Below are 21,816 nucleotides of genomic sequence, written 5' to 3' on the forward strand. Positions count from 1 at the left end.
TTAAAATAGACCCATTACCTATTTGCGGATAGCGGATAATAAATGCACTTAATAAACGTGCAGATGCAGATAACAAAAAATGACACGGATGCAAATATTAAAAAGTGATATCTGCATTTTGCGGATGCGAGTATGGGTATCGTAAATAACCACGCGGATATCTACATGTACACACTCTCATCCTCGCATTTTGAAAAATAACTCATTCTTTAGTTTATACCATACTATATCCCTCAAAACTTTTCCAATGAAAAGATAGTAATGAAGAAAGAGTAATGTGATTTTTAATGACTCGCCAAAAAGATAGCCCCAAGATGAGTTTCTACACAAGCAATCTACTTATATATATATATATATATATATATATATATATATATATATATATATATATATATATATATATATATATATATACACGCTGTTAGCTTTATTTTTGAAAGATAAAGACTCTTAAATAATCAACCGTAAATAAACATGCAACCCAAATATAAAACCAGAAAAGCAATAGACACAGATATTTTAGTTACGAAGTGGAAACTCTTTGCACCAAAGAGAAAAATCACTCCGGGGCAATCAAACTTAAGAAATCTACTAACAGAAGAAATAACTAGTTACAAAATAGTAGTACTCACAATACACTTATAGTAGTCGTACCTTGAACTCTAACAAGTACCTATACTTGAGCGCCTCTCAACTAGACCCCTGTCTGAAGAGTTCTTCAATAGATCCCTTTAACTTAGAGCTCCTCTCTAAGTTAGGCTTCAAACGGTTGAATAATACAAACAAAAACTCTAAGAGAGTTAGCATATCTAATAATATCTGCTTAAACACCCTCTCTTAGCACACTGGAATTCTACACTGAATTCTTTTTATAAAACACATCCTATAAGCCTCTTTAAATAGGCTTTAGAAATCCTAATTCTACTCAAAAACTCGAATTTGCATAGGCGGCGTCCGAACCTGGCTTCTGGCGTTTGTACCTGCAACTGAAAATTCATGAAATCACCGAAGTGCATTTGGACGGTTGCATAAAATAGTTTCTCCGTCCGCAGTCATCGCATTAGCGTTTAGACTTCCTTGCAAATGGAACTCTCAGGCTTCAGCGTGCGTTGGGCTGTTTGGACTCCTTCCGGACTTTGAGCTACTGACTTCTTCGTCTGCTGTAGCGTTTAGACCTTCATAAAACTCTGAGTTTTTGAGCTAGGCGTCCGGACTCTGGCATCTGGGCGTCCAAACGGTTTTTAGGGAAAACCGACTTTCTGAGCTGTAAAGTCTCCAAAATCTTTCAATCTTCAGAATATTGCCTTCTTAGTGATTATTCTGTGCAGATACTTCCTTGTTCAGCTATTTTCATATTGGAATTAATATTCTGCAACAATTTTTCTAGAATTACGGTGTCCCTGTTATGGAAGTCCTTGATATGAAAACAAATTTGTCAAACAGAATGTAGCCAATTAAAATAAACCAACAAACTCTCGCTTTGGCCATTCTGAGACAAAAACGACTTATACCAAAAATATAAATTACTCACCTTTTTTGTCTCAAAAGGACAAAGGGTAAATAAAGTGTTAGTATTTTTGATTGGCTACATTCTGGATAAAACAAAAACACTTTATGTAATGGTTGCGTTTTAACAGGACAGTCGGTTTTCAATTCAGACAGTCGGTTTTCAACTAAGAATCTTCATGTATTCAGACATTTACTGTTCACAAGTTTCTAGAAGATACCCATGAAGTCTCCATTGCAAAAACCAAGACAAATCAGTCAGTTCCTGTGCAACCATCCGGACGGGCCTTTGAAAGCGTCCGGACGCCCTGCAATGTCTTACAGATAAACATTGAAGACGTCAGGACGTCAGAGCAACACCGTCCGGACACACGGTCAATCAGTATTCAACAAGGAGTCTGCTTTCAGAAATCCACACTGTTTGGGAAGTCTCTGCAATCCGTCCGAACGATGTCCAGTCTCTGCAAGACGTCCAGACAACTAGGCAACACATCCAGACGATATCCTGTAATTCAAATAACTCCAGAATTTCGTTCGAATGCTGAAACGATATCGCTGAAGACCATCCAGACGCTCGATCAAGCCGCCCGGACGCAAACCTGATAAAGATTGAATTACGCGGTTTCTGAAAGGGTATCACAGAAAACCATCCGAACAAGGCTATTTTCCGTCCGGACGCTCGACAAACAGAGTCCGATTTTCAGCAGTTTTTGAGGTCTCTTAAAGCCTATAAATAGGGGGCTCTAGGTCTGTAATTTGTACAGAATTCGGTGGTGAATTCCATAGTGCTTTTGAGAGGGTGTTTAGGGAGAATTCCATAGTGCTCTCAAGCCGTTGCCAGTGTGTGCTCAAGTGTTCGTGTGAAGTCTATCTTAGGGGTCGGCCCTAAGATAAAAGAATCCATCAAAAACCCCTTCAGGTGGAAGATCTGGTAAGGAAGCGTTCGTGTTGGGCTACACGTCAGAGTTAAAGGTATGACTACTGCATAGGATTATGTGAGTACAAGTGTCTTGTAACCAGCTTTGTTTTTGGATAGTGAATTTCCTGGGTTTGGCTGCACTGGAGTGATTTTTTTCTCTTCACAGAGTTTCCACTTCGTAACAAATATCTTGTCTCATTTAAATTCCGCATTTAAGATATTTGTTTGCACACAAACACACACTTGGTTTGTTTTGAAATTCAATAAATTATTTTCACAAAGTAATAATAAAAAAATCAAAATGAACAAAAATAACAAGCGTTCATCAAAAGTAGCCCTGCAAAATGTTTATCAAACAACTGATAAAACAAAAAAAATAAGTGACACAGCGCTTAAACCTGTTGCAGCTTTCTGAAAAAGAAGAAGAGAGACAAGCAGAGTTAATCTTTCACACAGATAATCAGAACACGCATGTATATAAAAAGGAGAAATCAGTCACATAGCATTTCAAACATATCCAAAAATATACATGAGAGTCAAGTAATTTATGAGCCAAAATTTCTCTACAGATATGAAATTTAAACAATTTACTTAACTCATGTCATGCGTGTCGTGTGTGAAACCTTTCTCAAAAGTTATTGATTGGTTTGAGGTGGAAAGTCGTTAATTTATTGGACAGAACATAAACAAAAGTACCAACTACATTTATCTACGATACTTTTTAAAATAGAGGTTTCCATTTGATTTTTCGTTAAAACGCCAAGTCTATGTAAAGGATTTAAGCCATTGTTTTTTTTTTATTATTTTGTTGAGCCTCTGTTTCTTCTACTTATAGCTTGGTTGAGATTGCGTTTAAGAGCTTAAAAAGTACTTTTAGTACCTAAAATGTTTTTCTAAACAAAAAGCTTGCATGTTTGGTAAAAAATTCAAAAAGTACTCCTTTGACTTTTTTTTTTTACTCTAAAGCATGTCAAAATGCACTTCTGAAAAATAAATAAATAATAAAAAATAAAAAAAATCCTTCTAAAAAGCTCTTGTGGGCTTTAAAAGCTTTATTTTAATAGTATGCAATGCTTTCACTCCAAAGCTTCCATACACTCATCCTCCATGGCTTCTCTAACCCCAATTTCCCTATCCCAGTCCTATTTCACCAAAGCCCAAATCCAAATACCCTCTCCACTCATAAAATTTAATTCCAATTTCTCACCCAACAGAGTAGCTGCCTACGGTTTCATCGTAAAGTGACAAAAATACCCCTACTAATGGCAATGGTTGTGTTGGGAAAGACGGTGGAAAAGCCCATGAGGTGACACACAGGGGAGTCAAAGGGGTTAATGGAGGTGATGAAGTTTGAATTGCCCATTTTTGTTTTTATTTAACATAAAAAAGAATTGAAGAGTTTGTCATTTTTTTTTTTTAATTGACGATAGAACGTAAAGACAAGTCAAGTAAAGGTTTATTCTTCCTCGTATAGAAATATCCAAATTTTGATGCCTAATATCCCATAGATAGTTTGAATTGTATATGAACAATAATCAATTTTAGCTCGAATGGTTTGTAAAGGAACCCTACCCTCTCTGATTCATTTGACATGCGCAATTTCTTTTCCATCGACACGCCTTGCAATTTGTACTAGAATTTCTTTTGTACCTACATGTTCAACTAATTTAAATTATTGAACAACCAAGAGAAATTTACTTACAATACTTAGTTGACATTTATAAAAAGTATCTAATAAATTATGAGTTCAATACATCTTGTTTAGCAGAAAGATGAATATTCCTTGCTCATTATCATAGAATCACTTATTCGCAAACCTCGTGTGGGGTTAATAGTTTTAATTTCTAATCTCATGGAAAACCCTTTTCGTGCCGCTTAACCCTATATATCCTCCTAAATATAGACCAATCTACAATATGCAGGGAAATATTTCATACACTAATCACATCAACATCTCTTATTTTTGTTTTGATACGTTAAAACCATCTAATAATTTTATAAAAATGGTTAGTAATCAATAGAGCAGTGACCAACACCTAAATTTTAAGGCATTTGCCCTTTTTTAGTCCCTCCATACCAAAATCATATCGTCTATAGGAAAGATGATCAAGAAGTAAATGCAATTTCATGGTAAGTGATAAAACAATTTTCGGTATGGTGTGAACAACACGTTCTTCGATGTTTCTCATTGTTCATGATCACTGCAAAACAAACAAGGTCAAGAGAACTTGTCGGAGGGGGGTTGTGGGCTTTTCCTCCGATGCCTAACTAAGTTTATGAGGGAAAGGTATGCTAAAGCACAATGATTCAGTCTTGGTTTCATACCTAGTGTAGGGGCCTATTTATAGGCTAGGAGGTGGGGGCAAAGCCGAATTAGGGTTTCATCCACAACTAGTACAAGGAGCGGCCCCAGAGCCCAATTTGGACTAGGAATGGACTAAGAATATTTATCGAACCCGAATTGGGACTCTTTTCCCATTCTTCTTGGAGGAGGATTCGTCCCATATTTTCCTTGGAATAACCCGATTTAGACGCGAAATATTTATCAGACCTGAATTGGGACTCTTTCCCTATTCTTCTTGGAGGAGGATTCTTCCCTTATTTGCCTTGGAATAGGATTCTTTCCCTGTTCATCTTGGAGAGAGATTCTGGCCGGATGCAGCCTTCCTCCGTAACTCGCCCTTTCCACTCTCAGAGGCCAATTTGACATACCGGTTTCTGGGGCACGTTTTATCTGAGGCTCGGCAAGAGAAGTCAAACTCTTGGCCTAAGACATGTTTGTTTGGGAATAGAGCTTGGTACGCCACCGATCATGTGTCCCCGGAAATAGCCATTCCCGGGGGTCACTGACTCACTTACCCTGTAAGCTCCCGAGGGAGATTCTTTTTGGGAGACATACCGCATGGGTCTGGCACCCAAAATCCCTTTTTGGGCTGATTCTAGTTCAAAGTCCCACAACGTTTGAGAAGGACCATACCAAGTGGGATTATTTCTAACAGTAAGTAGACTTGAATATGAAACCTATTAAAGTATTATAACATAGCTAGGATTGAATTTGTCTAAAGTTTGACCATCAGAAGCTTAACAATATTAGTAGTCAATGGTTCTATGACAAAGTGAGATACTAGGGGCATACAAAAAGAAAAATAATGTATTCACTATATGCAATTTTTTTAATAATTAAAGCAAATTCATTAAAAGCGCAAGAGGTAGACCTTAGTACATGAGATGTATACAAGAAAAAAAAAAAAAAAAAAAACATCCAACAAGATCAAAAAGGAAAAAAGAGAACACAAAAATCTACAAAATTACAAATATTGAGAAGGGCGTGAGCAATTTGCTCATTTTGACTTTGGGCTTCCTTTGCACACGTTCCTCCATTTATCCTTTAGGTATGTTGTTGTACGACTATTCAAAAACACGTCACCAAAAGTTTCTTCCATGGAATCATTTTGTCGTTGATGTTAGAGAATTTGTACTCCCTAGTCCCTTCTGGCTTCTGTAGTTAAAAAAAAAAAAAAAAAAAAAATGAAAGTAAATTTGTCGTCATATTTAGTGCCAATTCTGACATTGTCACCTTAACAAGAATATTAAATGGAATACTGAAATTTATAAAGATAACTAGTTAAGCGCTTGATTCCATATGTTTGATAATAAATGTAGTTCGTTATGTGATAATGTTGGGTTAGGTTTTTGACAAAATAATTTTGAAAGCAGGTTTTAGAGCTTGGGTTGTGTTAAAGACAAGTTTGGATGTAAAACGAAGAAAAATTAAGAGTTGAAGATTTGGATCTATCAAACTCGATTTGGATTGAACCAACTCAAATTGGATTGATCAAATTTTTCTGGAAAAAGAAAAGTTTGTTTGACAAGATCGCAAATTTGGATCAATAAAAAACAATAGGATCGATCAAACTTAATTTGGATTGATCAAAATTTTTTGCAGTGAGATTTTACCCTAGCCGACTTTGCTCAAATAGCCTTATATTCCTCTAGTCTATATAAGCATCATAACCCACAACTTTGAGTGTGGAAGAGAGTTTTCATCCATATTATTGAGCCTAAATAGTGTCTAATCCTTTCATTCTTGTGCCAAGAGAAATTCATGTCTAAAGAACTTTCATTGCTTATTCTTTTGAAGTTTTTCTTTCAAATCACAGAGTTCATCATCAAACAATCGAAGTCTATCGGATTTCCAGTAAAGGTGATACAGTAGAAGAATTATCCGGAGGACAAGCCACATTTGCTTTGGACACTTGAAAGCTCATTCTAGCTTGTCGGTGTGCTTTCAAATATATAACAAATTAAATTATTCAAGTGTAACTTCAACTATATATCATTGTTGCTTTCTTCCTTGTAATTTAGTACTCCAATGCTCCCTCGGAATCTTGTTCTTTCGGTTTATACCTTGGTTCATTCTTGTGCTAATTAAGAATGAACGAATAGATACAAATTAGATACAAATCAGTCTAATAGAGTGCCATGTGTTCCTAAAGCATGTGAGAAGCACATGCTTTCTTATTAATGCTATTAAAAAAAAGGTACTTTTTACATGCTAAAGGACACGTGTCACTTTATTAAAGACCGATGGAGATGGTAAAGGAGAATTATTTGTATGAATTAAATGTCCATTACCATTGTGATGTTCTGTTGCTCAATGAAAGAGAAATATTAGATTCTCTCCTCCAATTTCAGTTATCAAAATAAAAAATGGGCATGTCCTTTGCTTAGGACATGATAATTTTGCACAAACTAAAGACAATTAAGAACCAAAAGAAACAAAGAGAGAATTTGCAGCAACCATGTTGTTCTGTTTTTCATTCATGCATAACACGTGTTGTGTCAAAGAACAGAACAAAACAAACAGAAGAAAATAGTATTGCCACAAATTCTGACACTGGTGCTCTGCATTCAGTTTACTTGATAATTGTTCAAGTCAGAAGAAAGAATAAGGAATTGTTTATTGATAAGTTGGTGAGAGGAATTCATAATCCATAAATGAATGCCGGATTATCAACACAGAAATCTGCTCAAACTATTTACGAAAGATTGTCACTGCTGTAGTACTGTTCGTTAACACAAGAAAAGATAAAAATTAAATTACAGTGATGCACCAGCCAAGAATCGAACCCGAGTCTCTATCGTGGCAGTGTACTATTCTACCACTAGACCACTGGTGCTTGTGATCTTAGAAGCTTTCCTAATTATAGTTCATTTAACTTCTTATTTTTAGAATTACTAATTTTCCATTATTTGATAAAAGTCTTGAAAATGATGCAATAAGACGTTTTCAACTATCTTCTCATACCAAAATTCATTATACAAATTTTAAAACCCAACTAAAAAATAAAAAACGATGGAAATAGATTGTATCTTTCAACTAATTGTACCTCCCATTTCATGGGTATGGCAAAGCCTTTGCTTGAGAGAGCAAAGCATTAACATTAATACTACTCTTTATATCAATTTATCACATTTATTTTATATTAATTGACATGATGTGTTTTAAGTAACTTTTTTTTTTAAGTCACAAAAGTAAAAAAAAAAAAACTACTTAAAAGACTTCACATCAACCAGTGTTAAGAGTAGCATTACTCAAACATCAATAATCTTCAAGAGCAGGTTCTTGTAAGATTGGATGTAGATAAACATGACATTATCATTTATCATAGATATCGGTGCCTATGGAGCCACTTTCATCGGGTCATGATCAAGTCTGTTGTAGTTGAACCTAAGGCAAAGGAAATGGTGTTGTGGATGAAGGTGATGTTAATTGAGGATCCAAATTGTAATGCTTTTGAATGTATATCCATTATTACAATCGAAATTCTAAGGTTAAATATTATACGAAATTAAATAGAGTTGCAATATTTTCAATTTCTAACTCTCAAGAACTTTTGATAATAATTACTTCATATTCATACAAAATACAAGAATAATGGCAATGGAACTTTCTCAGAGATTCATGTTGGTAAGAAAAATAATAACCATATTTTCACCAAAATGTATATTTACTTTATTGTTTCACCAAAATAATAACCATTTGCTTTTAAATCCTTATTTCCATTTTCTTTTAACATTTATCTATGTTGTGTGTTACACTTTCTTTCTCTGTTGTGTGTGAGTGAAACAAGGGAAAGGGGAGATGGTTTATACGCATGAGAGCAAAAGACACTCATATGCATTAATCTTCTATCCCATCACTCAAATCCTCACCTAACCCCACTAACAAACAAACCATTCTAACTAAAAACCATATTAACTAACTAATCTTCCTAACACTAATTAAACCCCCATTTTTCTTTGATAAATGCTAGGGGTACCAAATCTTTTACCAAGAGATTAGTACCAAGATGATGTGGAGTTGTTTCAAAAAAAAAAAATTGCTACAAGTTCCAATGAATAAGCTCCACATCATCTTGGTAACAATCTCTTGATAAAATATTGGTACCTCTAGCATTTCTCTTTTCCTTTCGTGAAACCATCCCATTTTTTCTGCATAGACAAGCCACTCAAGTGGCTGAGGTTGGAAGGAAAGGGTAAAGAAGGGTCAAGCGCCCTCTCTTGACCCCTAAAAATTTTCTTTACCCCCGTAGAATTCCTCCCTCGCCCAGAACTTGCCCACCCTCCATCGCATGTGTGCACTTTTCTCAGATATTCACGTTGGTAAGAAAAATTGTGAATCATCCTTAAAATCACAAAAGAATTTATCATCTTTGATCCAGTAATTGATCATGTAGGAATAATTGTAATAATCTGAAGAGTTAAATCGAAACTTGAGGATATATGTTATTCATTTTATTCCACTTAGGGCAAGTAACATGACTCTCCAAGAAGTCATGTTACAAGAAAAAGTCTTCTTGTGGGCATGCTTTCTTTTGCTCTACTTTTCTTCAATTCCCTTTGTTTTCTTTTGTTCTTATTTTCTTCAATTTTGTCCTCTTATTTCATCCACACAGCACTACGAATTTGTCTTCCAACTCCACTTTTTTCTTATTTTGTTGACTATTCCCTTTCCTTTTGTCATGCACTATATTTCTTTTCTTTTATTTTCCCACAAAAAGATAATAAGTTGCATTAGAATATCATTTTAAACTCAAGAAAATTATTGAATAATATTTCATAATTAAATGTAAAATGGAAGAATTAAAATAGAATAGAGTATGATAATGCTTTCTATTAATAAGGAAAATGTGCACTATTAAGCCATTATCACTGAGACCAAGTGCCCCCCCACCAAAAAAAAAAGAGTAATGTTATATACACTTTCACTTCTCCACACCAATTTTTTTACACTCTTAGGTGGCTTTTAAAACTACCATTGGATTAAAATCTAATAATGATCGATATCAAAACCAATGATGGTTTTAAAAGCCGCCTAAAGGTGTGGAGAAGTGGAAGTGTGCACTATGTTCTGCTTTCTTCATTATGGTTAAATACATTTCTTAGACAACAAAGTGTTTAGTTGGGAGTTGGGCTTTCCAAAATTGATATATAAGTAGATTTCATTTAAAGTGTGTAAGCACATATTTGGCATTTAATCTGATTAGTCAATGAAATGTTGGTTCTTTTTCATCACTTGTTCCATTTTATTCACATGTTTAGAGTGATTTTATGCATGTATATTCAGGTAGATGGTTGGCTTAGTTTTGAGAAAAACGTTTAACTTTTAAAGAAAACCCTTCAAATGTTTTTGGTATATATACACTTTGTCCTTCGTTCGGAATTTACCATCATCATGATCTAAGAGTACAATGGTGATTTATTTGTTCTTTTCCAAATTAAGGATTATCTCATAATAAATTTGGATACGCTACTAGTTTGACTTCTTGTCTAACCATATGTGATATGGACAAGGATCATCACCATTTCAAATGAAATGGATCGTATTCATTTCATGGTTAGGATTTAAAGTCGGTGCATCTAATAGTGTATATAATGTCTATGTTGGCATGTCTTTTAAAAAATTTAAATAATGTAGCATCATGTACATAATTAGATGTAACAATTTTAAATTTTGATCATAAAATGGGCACTATCTATTTTATTTGAATTGAATAGTGGGTATTTTTTTGAAGCTAGTCGAGAGCTGACATGTCCACACAAAATTGAGTCTGCCACATTAAGAGAAACTCATTATTTTGATAGGGGTAAAATAATCCACAAAAATAAAATAACCATTTTACCGCTCCTAAAAGCAATAACCAGCTCCGTTTCCTTATTTTGGCAAGGATGGTGGCACAATAATGGGTTTTTTTTTTTTTTTTTTTTTTTTTTTAATGAGACATACTTGATCTAGTGTGGTGTTCATTTTCGATATATTGTTTTCAAGCTGACATAATAGCTCTCCATTAGAGGGTTATATTCCAAGCTGACACAGCTAATCTTCGTTGGAGGGTGTAAAGGACCTATAGTTTGCACCATCATTATTGAATTTATTCTCTATAGTTTTTCAATTGGCAAATAAGACCATGAAAGGTTAGAACTAATTAAGGCTATAATAATAATACAACAAAGGCAGTGAACAAAGACATCCGTGAGATAGCAATTTCTTTACTTATCATTCATTTCAATTCCTTTACTTGTATAGACCAGGAAGCATTCTCTTTCCTCGTAGATGATAGGATTCTTTCCTTATGCTGGTTTGTGTAATAATTGTATTCAATTTTAGTTAGTTCTTTGTACCACTAAAAATCTTAATACAATTCCTTTTGGTTATAATCAAGCCAAAACACTTGAACATTAGAACACCATATCCATCATAGACGGAAGAACAAATTTCACATTGAATTATAGGGCAAATCAATGTGAAATTTGTTCTTCCATTTGTAGGTGATTGAAGGCTTTTGCAACGGAATCTTCCTCTGGAAGGTGACACACACAATGGCCATCTTTGCACTGGCATTTTGGGTTATGGCATCCTATCTCAGGTGTGCATGGAACTACTTAAGGACGGAGCCAGAAAGTATTTTGGACAGGGGCCAAGCTGTTAAGGCATAAATTACAAATATATTAAAATCGGAGTAGGGGTCAAAGCATGAATAAGAAATATATAAAGATTGAAAATGAAATAAATATATAAAGACAAAATTAACATCAATTTCGTTTTGACAAAAAAAAAATAATAATAAACAAAAGAAAATATACAAAATATGTGTTTCATAATACATTAAATTTTAGCCAAAACACCTATCAAAATGGAACCCGTCGTGTTTTTGAATCCCGAAAACCATCTATGATTGAATCTATGCTAATTGCTACAACAACTTCTCTTTCGATGTACACCATTAGAGAATCCGTCAAAAACTCATCTTCAATTTTGTTGTGAAGCCTAGTTTTGACAATATTCATAGCTGAAAATGCTCGTTCTGTAGTTGCGGTAGAAACGGGAAGAGTAAGCACAAGTACAATAACTTGAAAAAACAAGTTGGTAGATAGTTGATTTTCCGGTACTAACCAACCATTGGCACAATTCAGAAATATTTGACAGTGCTTGAAAACTCAAATGTTGAACTACATTATGCTTATAATGGTTAAGTTATATTTCCAACTATTCATTTTCATGATCAGTAAAGTCTTGCGGATAAAACTTGTTTACCAACTGACAAATATCATCAATTCTAAAAGATTCACGTGCGGCTTGAGGATCAAGAGCTGAGCCGAGAATAAGCAACTCCACTGCATGCTCATTAAACCACGATTTAATTCTTGCAATTGAGAATCTATTGAGGCACAAAAAATATCCACTCGATAATGTTGCTCAATTGTAAAGTCGGCTTGTTGATAGCGAGCTCGACCTCATCTCTCAACATAACGAGCATTCATATCTGGGACATCTATATTGCGTTTCTCGCAAAATGACTTCACATTGGTAAGTAAATCATCCCATTTATCATCTCTATATTGTTGGATATATGCTTTAGTGGATGAAACAAGATTCATGGCACTTAAAATGTCATGAGATTTTGATTGCAATTCTTGACATATTATGATCAGTGATCTGCATTGTTTCTTTCATGAGGTGCAAGATGAAGACAAATTCAAATGAAGTCATCACCTGATAAACTGAATCTGCTTCTGCTCGTTGGGAAGAAGAAGTTCCCACATCAATTATTTTAAGAAGAACTTCACAAGCTGGACTAAAAATTTTGATCAAGCTAGAAACTGATCTCAAGTGAGAACTCCAACGAGTATTTCCAGCCCGTTGTAAATTACTAATTTGATTAAATCCCCTTCCACTCTGAATCTCATCAATTTCAATTAGGTAAGCAATTTCAGCAGTTTGGGCAATCCGCAATTCTTCAAATCGACTGCACAAAGCACAAACGATATTGACAATAGAAGTCAAATTAGTAAAAAATTGATGAACAGGAATAACTTCCTTTGATGCCGCCACTAATGCCAATTGTAAATGATGTGTGAAACAATGAATGTAGTAGGCATATGGACAATCATTTGAAACCAAAGCTCGCAACCCATTCCACTTACCTCGCATGTTACTTGCGCCGTCATATCCTTGCCCTCGAATATTTTCAATCGCTAACTTATGTTGAGACAATACAAAATATATACCATTTTGTAGGGTTACTGCCACAGTATTAAAGACATGAACAAGCCCAAAAAAAGCGTTCACGCACAAAAGCATCTTTTTCAACAAATCTTAAAACTATAGCCATTTGCTCCTTCATTGACTCATCACGAGCTTTATCAACAATTATGCAAAACTTTGCATTACCAATTTCTTTGCGAATTGTCTCCTTCACTTTGGTTGAAAAAATATGTAAAATTTCTTTTTGTATCATTGGTGATGTGTAAGAGGCATTTTTTGGAGCTTTAGCTATCACTTCAGCAATTTGTTCATTATATGAAACTATCAAATTCAATATTTCAAGAAAATTTCCACAATTCGTTGAATCCACACTTTCATCCCGACCTCTAAAAGCAATACCCTGAAATGCCAGCATTCGAACAACTTCAATTGAAGCTTTTAACTGCAGTCGATTGTTTGCAATTTGTTCAGAAGTAAAATTTTCAAACACATTTTGTATGTGTTGAGACTGGTTCTTCAAGTCTTCGTATGACCTCTCAACAATTCTATGAAATGAATTAGGATCTTTTCCTATATGATTGAGAAAAGCACAATTTTTTCAATCTCTAACTTTCTTCCAATTTCTGAATCCATCTATAGTGAATACATGTTGCGTAGGATGCCCAAATGGCTTATTAAAGAGAAAGCATGGTAGACAAAATGCTGCGTCTTTTTTCTTCGAATATTCAAGCCATGTAGGAAATAAATTGAACTATGAAGGTTGAAAGCTACGAAGATGATTTGGATTTCCAGATTTTGGATACTCTTCAAGGATAAATTGGTACAGACCAGCTTGAATGTAAGCTCGTCGAATTTCATCCCGTTGATTAACATTATACTCTCATATTTGACGACGCAATCCAGGATCAAACTCCAATAAACTAATATCAAATTCATTGACGTCAATTCTTCAAGATTTTTTAGAAGAATTTTCAGAAACTATGATATCAGAAGTTGGCGACGATGTATCACTAACATTGACATTTGAACTTTGTGCATTTTTTCTTTTGAAAAAGTCAAATATTGTATTTGGCTTTCCCATCATCTACAAATAAATTTACATGGTTATATTGGAGTCTTTAGAAAAGTAAGAAAAAAATATTTGTAAGTTAGCAATTAATGAACTCACATAAAGAATAATAGAATATAATAGCTTTCACATGTCAAGTTCTCCAATTAATTGTTTAGACTTATAAACTATAATAACAAATATTCTTAATATTTAATAATCAGAATATTCTAATTACAATACCACTTATATTAGGAATTGAGCTTAGAAAACTAACCTCAAAAAGTGCGACCTGCGTTGAGTGATTTTACACCGCTTCTGTGTTGCAAATTAATTATTATTCTGTATCGTAAAAATCATATCAGATCAACCATTTTCAAAATTTTATATGTACACAGTACACAAAAAAATTAACAAACCTATTAAAAAAAAAAAAAACTTTGTACCTATCACTGTATCACAGCATCTCTATCAACTTTTTGGATATTGAGAACAAAAAATAATTTTTTTATCTGACTCTCTAGGGTAGGGACAAACATCAAAATCTTAAAGCTTTTTCAATGGACAAGTCAAGTAAAAAAAGTACACAAATACACAATATTTTTTCACTTTTCTAGTGTCTAGACACTTCCATAAAACAAAAAAAAAAAATAGTTGTTTTTCACTCTCTCGGCTCTCCTAGTCTGAGTACTGAGTGGTCTCCTCTCCTTCCTCAGAAAGGAAAAAGACTCTCTTGGCTCTCCTAGTCTCCTCTCCTTCCTTAGAAAGGCAAGAGCCAAACGGCCTAAACACAAGCTCAAGAATCAAGTTGAAAACAAAAAGTCATCAATAGTTATCATCACCAAAAAATATGAGTACAATAGATTACCATGGTGTCATGGACCCGGTGTGTAAAGCGATAATATTGTGCTTGCTAGTTGCTGCAGTGCTTGGTCGTGGAGTCGGATTTGGTGTGCAAACTGGAAACTGCAGTGGGTCAGCTGAGGGGTGGAGGAGAGTACAAAGGTATCCTTGTTTCAATTTTTTTTATTAAATATTTTTGTTTCAAAATTTGAGTTGTTTGGCTGTGTTGGAACTGGAAATGCCCCCCTTAATTAAGTGCTGGCTTTTGATGTCTAGAGACTACAAGTTTACAACAAATCTGTGGATTTGGGCTTTTTTTTTAGGTTTATTTGGTTAATGAACAAAAATTAATTGGGTAAGGGCCAACAAATTGAGAAGGGGCCAATGGGCTAATTATTTGTTTTTTTTTTTTAGAATTTTGTTTTTTATCCTTATAAAATTTTTTTTCAAATAAGTTGGGAGGGGGCATGTTGAAGGAATTTCAGCCAAATTTGAGAATACCCAGTAGACTCATGTTGAAGTTGAACCTAGCTCCAACATGATCTGTTTGGCTTTCTCAACTTGAATCTCCAACGTTGGAGATGAAAGACAGAGAGGACAATGAGAGGAAAGTGACGCAGTCGCTATTCACGTACTATCATCCATTTCAATCTGCGCCAAATATTATAAGTAGGCTTGGCAATTCCGGTCAGTGGGTCGGGTTCGTGTCGACTCAGCTGACCCGATAAGACAATCGGGTCCAACACGAACCCGGCCCAATTATTAATCGGGTCATAACATCCAACCCGAACACGGCCTGGTAATGAACCGGGTTACACGACACGAACCCGTCGAACACGTTTTCTTTACGTGTGCTCACTGCTCACCGGCACCGCCTCACCCCACAGGCCACGAGGACGGAGGACAAGAGGTAGAGCAGGTTCAATTGGGCTTGAAAAGTTGGATATGAGAACCGATCTGGCAACCGGCAGTCGCAGATCTCGGCGAAAATGAAAACAAAAATCCCTTCAAGGCTTCAACCCCTTCGATTCCCCAACTGAAAACAAGAAAAAACCCAACAAATTTCTCCACCCATTCTCAACCCACAACAAATGACCAACCACCTTAAATCACAATTACAATTCACAACAATTTGAACCCAAAATCAACAACATCAAATAAACAATGGGGATAACTTCAATCTAACAAAGAACTTATAACCGAAAATCGAAAAGAACAACCCACAACAATTTGAAGTTTTGAACCCAAAATCAACAAACTATGAACCGAAGTCACCGAATTGTGAAGGGCTGACCGGCTGAACCGCTGAAGGCTGAAGCTAGGTAAGACCGTGACTGAGAGGCGTCGTCCTCGTGGCTGTGTGTGACTCTGTGAGGCGTCGTCGCCATCATGGGCTCGTGAACGGCGGGTGAACCGTGAAAGACTGGTTCGAATTTCGCCATTTTGGGACTGAAAGAGTGAAAGATCAAGTGAAAATGAAAGTGAGAGTCGTGCGGCTAGGTTTTCTTCTTTCCAGAAGTTTCCATTTTTTTTTTGGTTAATCAGGTTATAATCGTGTTAGCGGGTTGACCCGCCAAACACGATTATGACCCGAACCCGATAGTAACAAACCCAAACCTGATTTTTTCGTGTCGTGTTCGTACCGGGTTCGCGGGTCGTGTCAAAAATTGCCAAGCCTAATTATAAGTGGGACCCAAGTTCCAAGATGTGAGCCACTTGAGATGCACGATCCGGATGAACTGAAACATTTGGGCACTAAATTTTACTTACGACGCGTGGGGTTTGGATCATTTTTAATTATGTAGTGACACTATCGTGTTTTTGCACTTGGAGTAGTGGAGTACTCACCAACGGCCAGATCAGTCCACCGTGTCAGTCCATCGCAAAGAGGGGCCTACCATACCTGGTCACCTTCAGGCAATTGGGCCTTGGGCTCCAGTAAACATCTTCGAGCTTTTGAAGGTTTGACGGTAGGATTAAGATCACATCAATTTCTTTGAAATTGCCCATCCACGATTTTAATAATCGGGGAGTGATCCTTACACTCACACTACACAACAATGACACAATACCAAGGCACAATGGAGTGGGGTCCATGTGTGGGCCCCACTCCATTGTGCCTTGGTGTTGTGTCATTGTTGTGTAGTGTGAGTGTTTTAATAATTTCTCTTAATAATCTAAAACGTCCAATTAAAATAAGGAAAAATTACACAATTGGTTTTTATAGTTGACCTAAATTACAAATCGCTATCTGGTTTCAAAATTAATTCAAAAATCATTTTGGTTGTCTTAATTTACAAATCGTTCACTGAAGTTGTTGATACAGTTTCCGGTATGGTGACGTGTCGCCTTGTAATTTGCCTTCTACAAGATTTGCAAAATAATAAACAGCTCGTCGGGGGTGCCGACTGACCCCACTCTGATGCCTAACTCAGTTTTTTTATGGACAATTTCGGGAGTATTTCGAACATATTAAACTCAGAGATTATAGAATAGTTTTATACCTGGGGCAATAGCCTATTTGTAGGCACACAGTTTTGAGATTACTTGAATGTTGTGATGTAATCCTATTAGGAGTCTGATCCTAGATCGTATGGATTAGACTTATCTTTCTCAGAGTCCAGTTCGGGTAGGACACTACCTGTCAACTGGTTCCATGCTGAGATAAGGCCTCTTATCCCATGTTTTGTGGGATAAGATTCTGTCCCGGAGAACTCGGGATAGAGTTCTTCTAGTTGGACGGGATTTATAGGATTACACCTAATCCCTTAAATCTTGGATATAGTCTTCAAATGATCTTCAAACACCTTCATGGTATTCCCGAGAGGTCGTTACTTGTCATATTAAGGCATTTTCATGGTTGGAAAAATAGGCTCTGAATATTTTGGGAGACTCCGAATAATTACAGCATCCCGATTATAGTATTACATTGATATGGAAGTGATTTGTCAACAGAATGTAGCCGATAAAACTAACAAATAAAATTTACTAGGGTTTGATAAATTACTAGGGAGAACTTTATTTAAGAGTACTGAGCTATCGTCCTTTTTGACTAAAGGGTAATGAACTTTAAAACGTCTCAAATTTAGGTATCCAATTTTCTAAATGTCTCAATAACATGTATTCCGTTAGGATTTGTTGCTACTTTGCCAACGGAGTACTTGTTATTGAGACATTTTGAAAATTAAATACCCTGGTTTGCGACGTTTTGAAGTTCAATACCTTCAAGTCAAAATTGGCGATAGTTCGGTACCCTTAAATGAAGTTTTCCCAAATTATTAAATTAGTCGTTGGCGTTTTAATGTAAAATCAAATGGAAACCTCGGTTTTAAAAAGTGTTGTAAATAAATGTAGTTGGTACTTTTGTCTATGTTATGTCCAATAAATTAACGAGTTGCCACGTCAAACCAATTAGTAACTATCATGTAATACCCCGTATTTTAAGATATTGAATAAAATATCTTAAAATATGATTTAGGGCATAATAATAGCGATTACATACATATGAATATTTGTGGAATAAATATTCATTAAGATAGGTATAAATATTTAAGAGATTAAATATTTGTTAGAATTATATGTAGAAGTGTATAGGAGTTAAAATGGATTAGAAATTAGACCAAGTCTAATTCGATCAATCGATTTTAGAATCGACCGAGCGATTGTTTAATGTCTTAAAATCGATCGTGCGATTAAGGAATCAAACCTTTATTTGAAGCCGAAATCGATTGATTGATCAAATAATCGATCGAGCGATTTAGTTTTATAAGTGCTGAAACGAGTGAAAATTTGGCTAAGTATAATAGATCGATCGATTATTTTATAGTGTAAAAAGTAGATCGATCGACACACTGTTGAAGTAGATTGATCGACTTAAAAATGGATTGATCGACTTTTCTGCAGAAACAGATTCATGCACCATATCACCTGAGATTCAGTATTTAATACCAAATCTCTCCAAATCTTCGTCCCAGCCGTTGGATACGATTGTTATGGGTTGATCTGGGCCGTCCATTTCACTATATAAGGAACCCAACCCATTCCTTTGATCACATCTCATTTCTTTCAATCCTCTTCCCAAAGCTCTCTCAATTTCTCTCCCAATCTCTCTCAAATTCAGTTCTCTCTCTTGGTTTGAGTCCAGCAGCAAGAAGAAGAGAAGATTAGAAGGTAAATCTCTCTCTTTAATTCTCTTTTTCTCTCTCTTTCTCCATCTCTCTCTTCTTCGTGGGCACTTGCAGTAGATAGAAGTGAAGAAGAAAGAAAAGAAAAAGAAAGAAGAAGAAGGAAAAAGAAGAAAAGAAAAAGAAAAATAAAATGATATTTAGTTTAAATAAAGTTTTGTTTTTAATGTTGTTGATTTTAATGAGTTTTATCTAACGTATTAATGTTGGTTTTTGAATAGGATTTTCAAAGCAGAGTTATTAAATATAAAATACGCCGTTATAATGCCCGAATTAAAAGTCACTATTTTACAAAAGTGCCGTTACGCCGCCCAAATATTTTTAAGTATCTTTATACATTCAATATATATTAATGTCGTTATTTTGCCCAATTTTATAAAAGGATAAAATTAGGATTATTTTATAACTATGACAATTGGTTATGTTAGTTGTTATGTCTAAAAAGAAATATTATGCTAATATGATTTAAAAGTGAAAAGGGCAATTTTTAGTAAAAATAGATATTTTGGTTATTATAAATACTATTGTAATGCCCGCATGAAATATGCGGCATTATAATTAATTCATTTTATATGCTGTTAAAAGCTCCAAACGACATTATATTATTTAGAAATCAAAAGCGATAAAAAAAATATCAATACCGTATACAATCCATTTTTTTTAATATAAAATGATTATTTTATTTGTGGAAATAAAATATAATGATAAGATTATATTTTATGTATAGCCGTTATGATACCTAGATAAATAATGATTTCTTCATGAAATAAAGAAATTAGTAGATTCGCCTAGTTTTATTTAGTCTATTAATGCATGGATATAATTATGCAGTTTCTGTGGATAATCTTTGAAGTGTAAACTGTAAGTATCTCTATACTTACTGAGGACGAAGCTAGTTGACTTTTCCTATAATATTATGTTTACTACTTTATTTACTTGTTTGCGCATGTGGTTTTGCATATTTTATTATTTTTAATAACCTGTCTAATAACAAGCTATTGGATCAAGATCCACAGTGGGTACACGAGGCTTCACATGAGTTCCAAGGTTCTCAGTGAATGAGGAGGTACCTGAAAAGAATAATAAATACAAAAGCTGGTGTACCAAGGTCACCAGGGAAACCAAGGCTTCCAGGAGCCAAGGCTCCCAAAGATTATAATTAAAATTTAAATGAGGAAACCAAGGTTTCAAATAACATGCTAACGGTGCCAAGGCCAACAGAGTAGTGGAAAAAGGGAAATACCTAAAACTCTACACTTAAAACTGTCATTGCTTTATGATTACATTTATATTCATTTTATGTCTATGATTCGCGATCATAGATTATATTTTGTATATACATGTGATTATATGGCCATTGCATTGTGTTGCATTAATTAAATAAATCAACACTCATATTATTATTGGAAACAGCGGACTCACTTTAGTGTTTATGTTGTTGTCTTCTCTTTGTATGGTATTTGTAATGGTTCAGGCTATGAAGAAGAAGAAGATTATCAGGACTATCCCGACACATAGATGGTCCCTGGTTCAGTATTTTTGCAAGGCTGGATAGCCTTTCCTTTTGGGACTACCCTGTTGTAGTTCATCCTACCTAGCTCAAGACATTACTTATGATTCTCCAGTTATATGTAGATATTTAGCTTGTGTGACTATCTTTCCCTGTGAGGCATAACTGTTATTACTATTTGTATAATTATGGTGTGTTTGGTTCGTATAAAAAGTTGAATAAAGTTGAATAATATTCAACTTTTTTCAAAAATAAATCATATTTTATTTAACTTTTTCAAATTTTTTCAAATTTTATCTCACAAAGTCAAACCTCGTAATTCACGCGGTGTATTCGAATAATATTCGTATTCAACACCCAAACGCACGCTGACTGGCTTATTATATATTTTGAGGTATTTCAGTAGCAGCTCTGAAGTGTCAATCCGTTTCCAAGTCTGTATTTCATTTACATATATTCCGTTGCCAACATTTACCTCTGATAAGTTAGTAATATCACGTGAAAATTCAAAAATTTTCACTTACGCTTTTTGTAAAAGCGGGGCGTTACATATCATGTGTCACATATGCATCAATAAAATTATTTTAAAATTAATATATTTATTTATATATATATATATAAGGGGTGGTCGAGGGTCAACTAAGGGGTAGCCGAATCACCCTTTTTGACTAGTCTAGGCCGATCACACCCAATGGAGGCATAATGGTGGTTCAACTAGTCCTCAGAAGGCCACACACTGGCTTATTTTATTTTTATTTTTTTTAAAAAAAAATAATAAAATAAAATGCTAATGAGGCGTATGAGACTTGGCATGGTGATTGGACTTGACATGGTGCGCGATTAAGTTATTGGACGAAAATATCAACTGCGTTTATCAAATGTCCATAAGTACCATATGCAATACTTTTTAAGATCGAATGGTCTATTTGATTTCATGTTAAACCTTATGCACTAAAAAAATAATTAAAAAAAAAAAAAAAGCATAAAAAGGTAAGAGCATTCACATCCAGCTTAACATTTTATTTAATATGTCAAAAAAAAAACATTTTATTTAAATAATTACATTTTTCTATTTTTGTTATCCACTTTTCCAAAACACCTACATTGCACCCTTTATTTTAGCTATTCACTTTTACTATTAATTTATATATATATATGGATAGAAATTTCCCAAAAAATTTCTTATAACTTACATTTAAAAGGACATGTGTCCTTTAAACATGTGAGAAACACGTGTTTTTTTATTAATACTATTAA

General features: G+C 34.6%; 1 protein-coding gene across 1 annotated transcript; it reads right to left on the bottom strand.

Annotated features, from left to right (window-relative positions):
- Positions 1–12,380: 12,380 nt before the first annotated feature.
- Positions 12,381–16,875, bottom strand: LOC133881145 (uncharacterized). The gene is made up of 5 exons (XM_062320100.1): positions 16,769–16,875; positions 16,160–16,314; positions 13,063–13,544; positions 12,914–12,968; positions 12,381–12,820 (listed from the first exon to the last, which is right to left on the bottom strand). Exons 1-5 carry the CDS (start codon positions 16,873–16,875, stop codon positions 12,381–12,383), a joined length of 1,239 nt encoding a protein of 412 aa, XP_062176084.1.
- Between the last annotated feature and the right edge of the window lie 4,941 nt (positions 16,876–21,816).

This window comes from Alnus glutinosa, chromosome 11 (assembly GCF_958979055.1).
Source record: "Alnus glutinosa chromosome 11, dhAlnGlut1.1, whole genome shotgun sequence".
Taxonomy (NCBI): domain Eukaryota; kingdom Viridiplantae; phylum Streptophyta; class Magnoliopsida; order Fagales; family Betulaceae; genus Alnus; species Alnus glutinosa.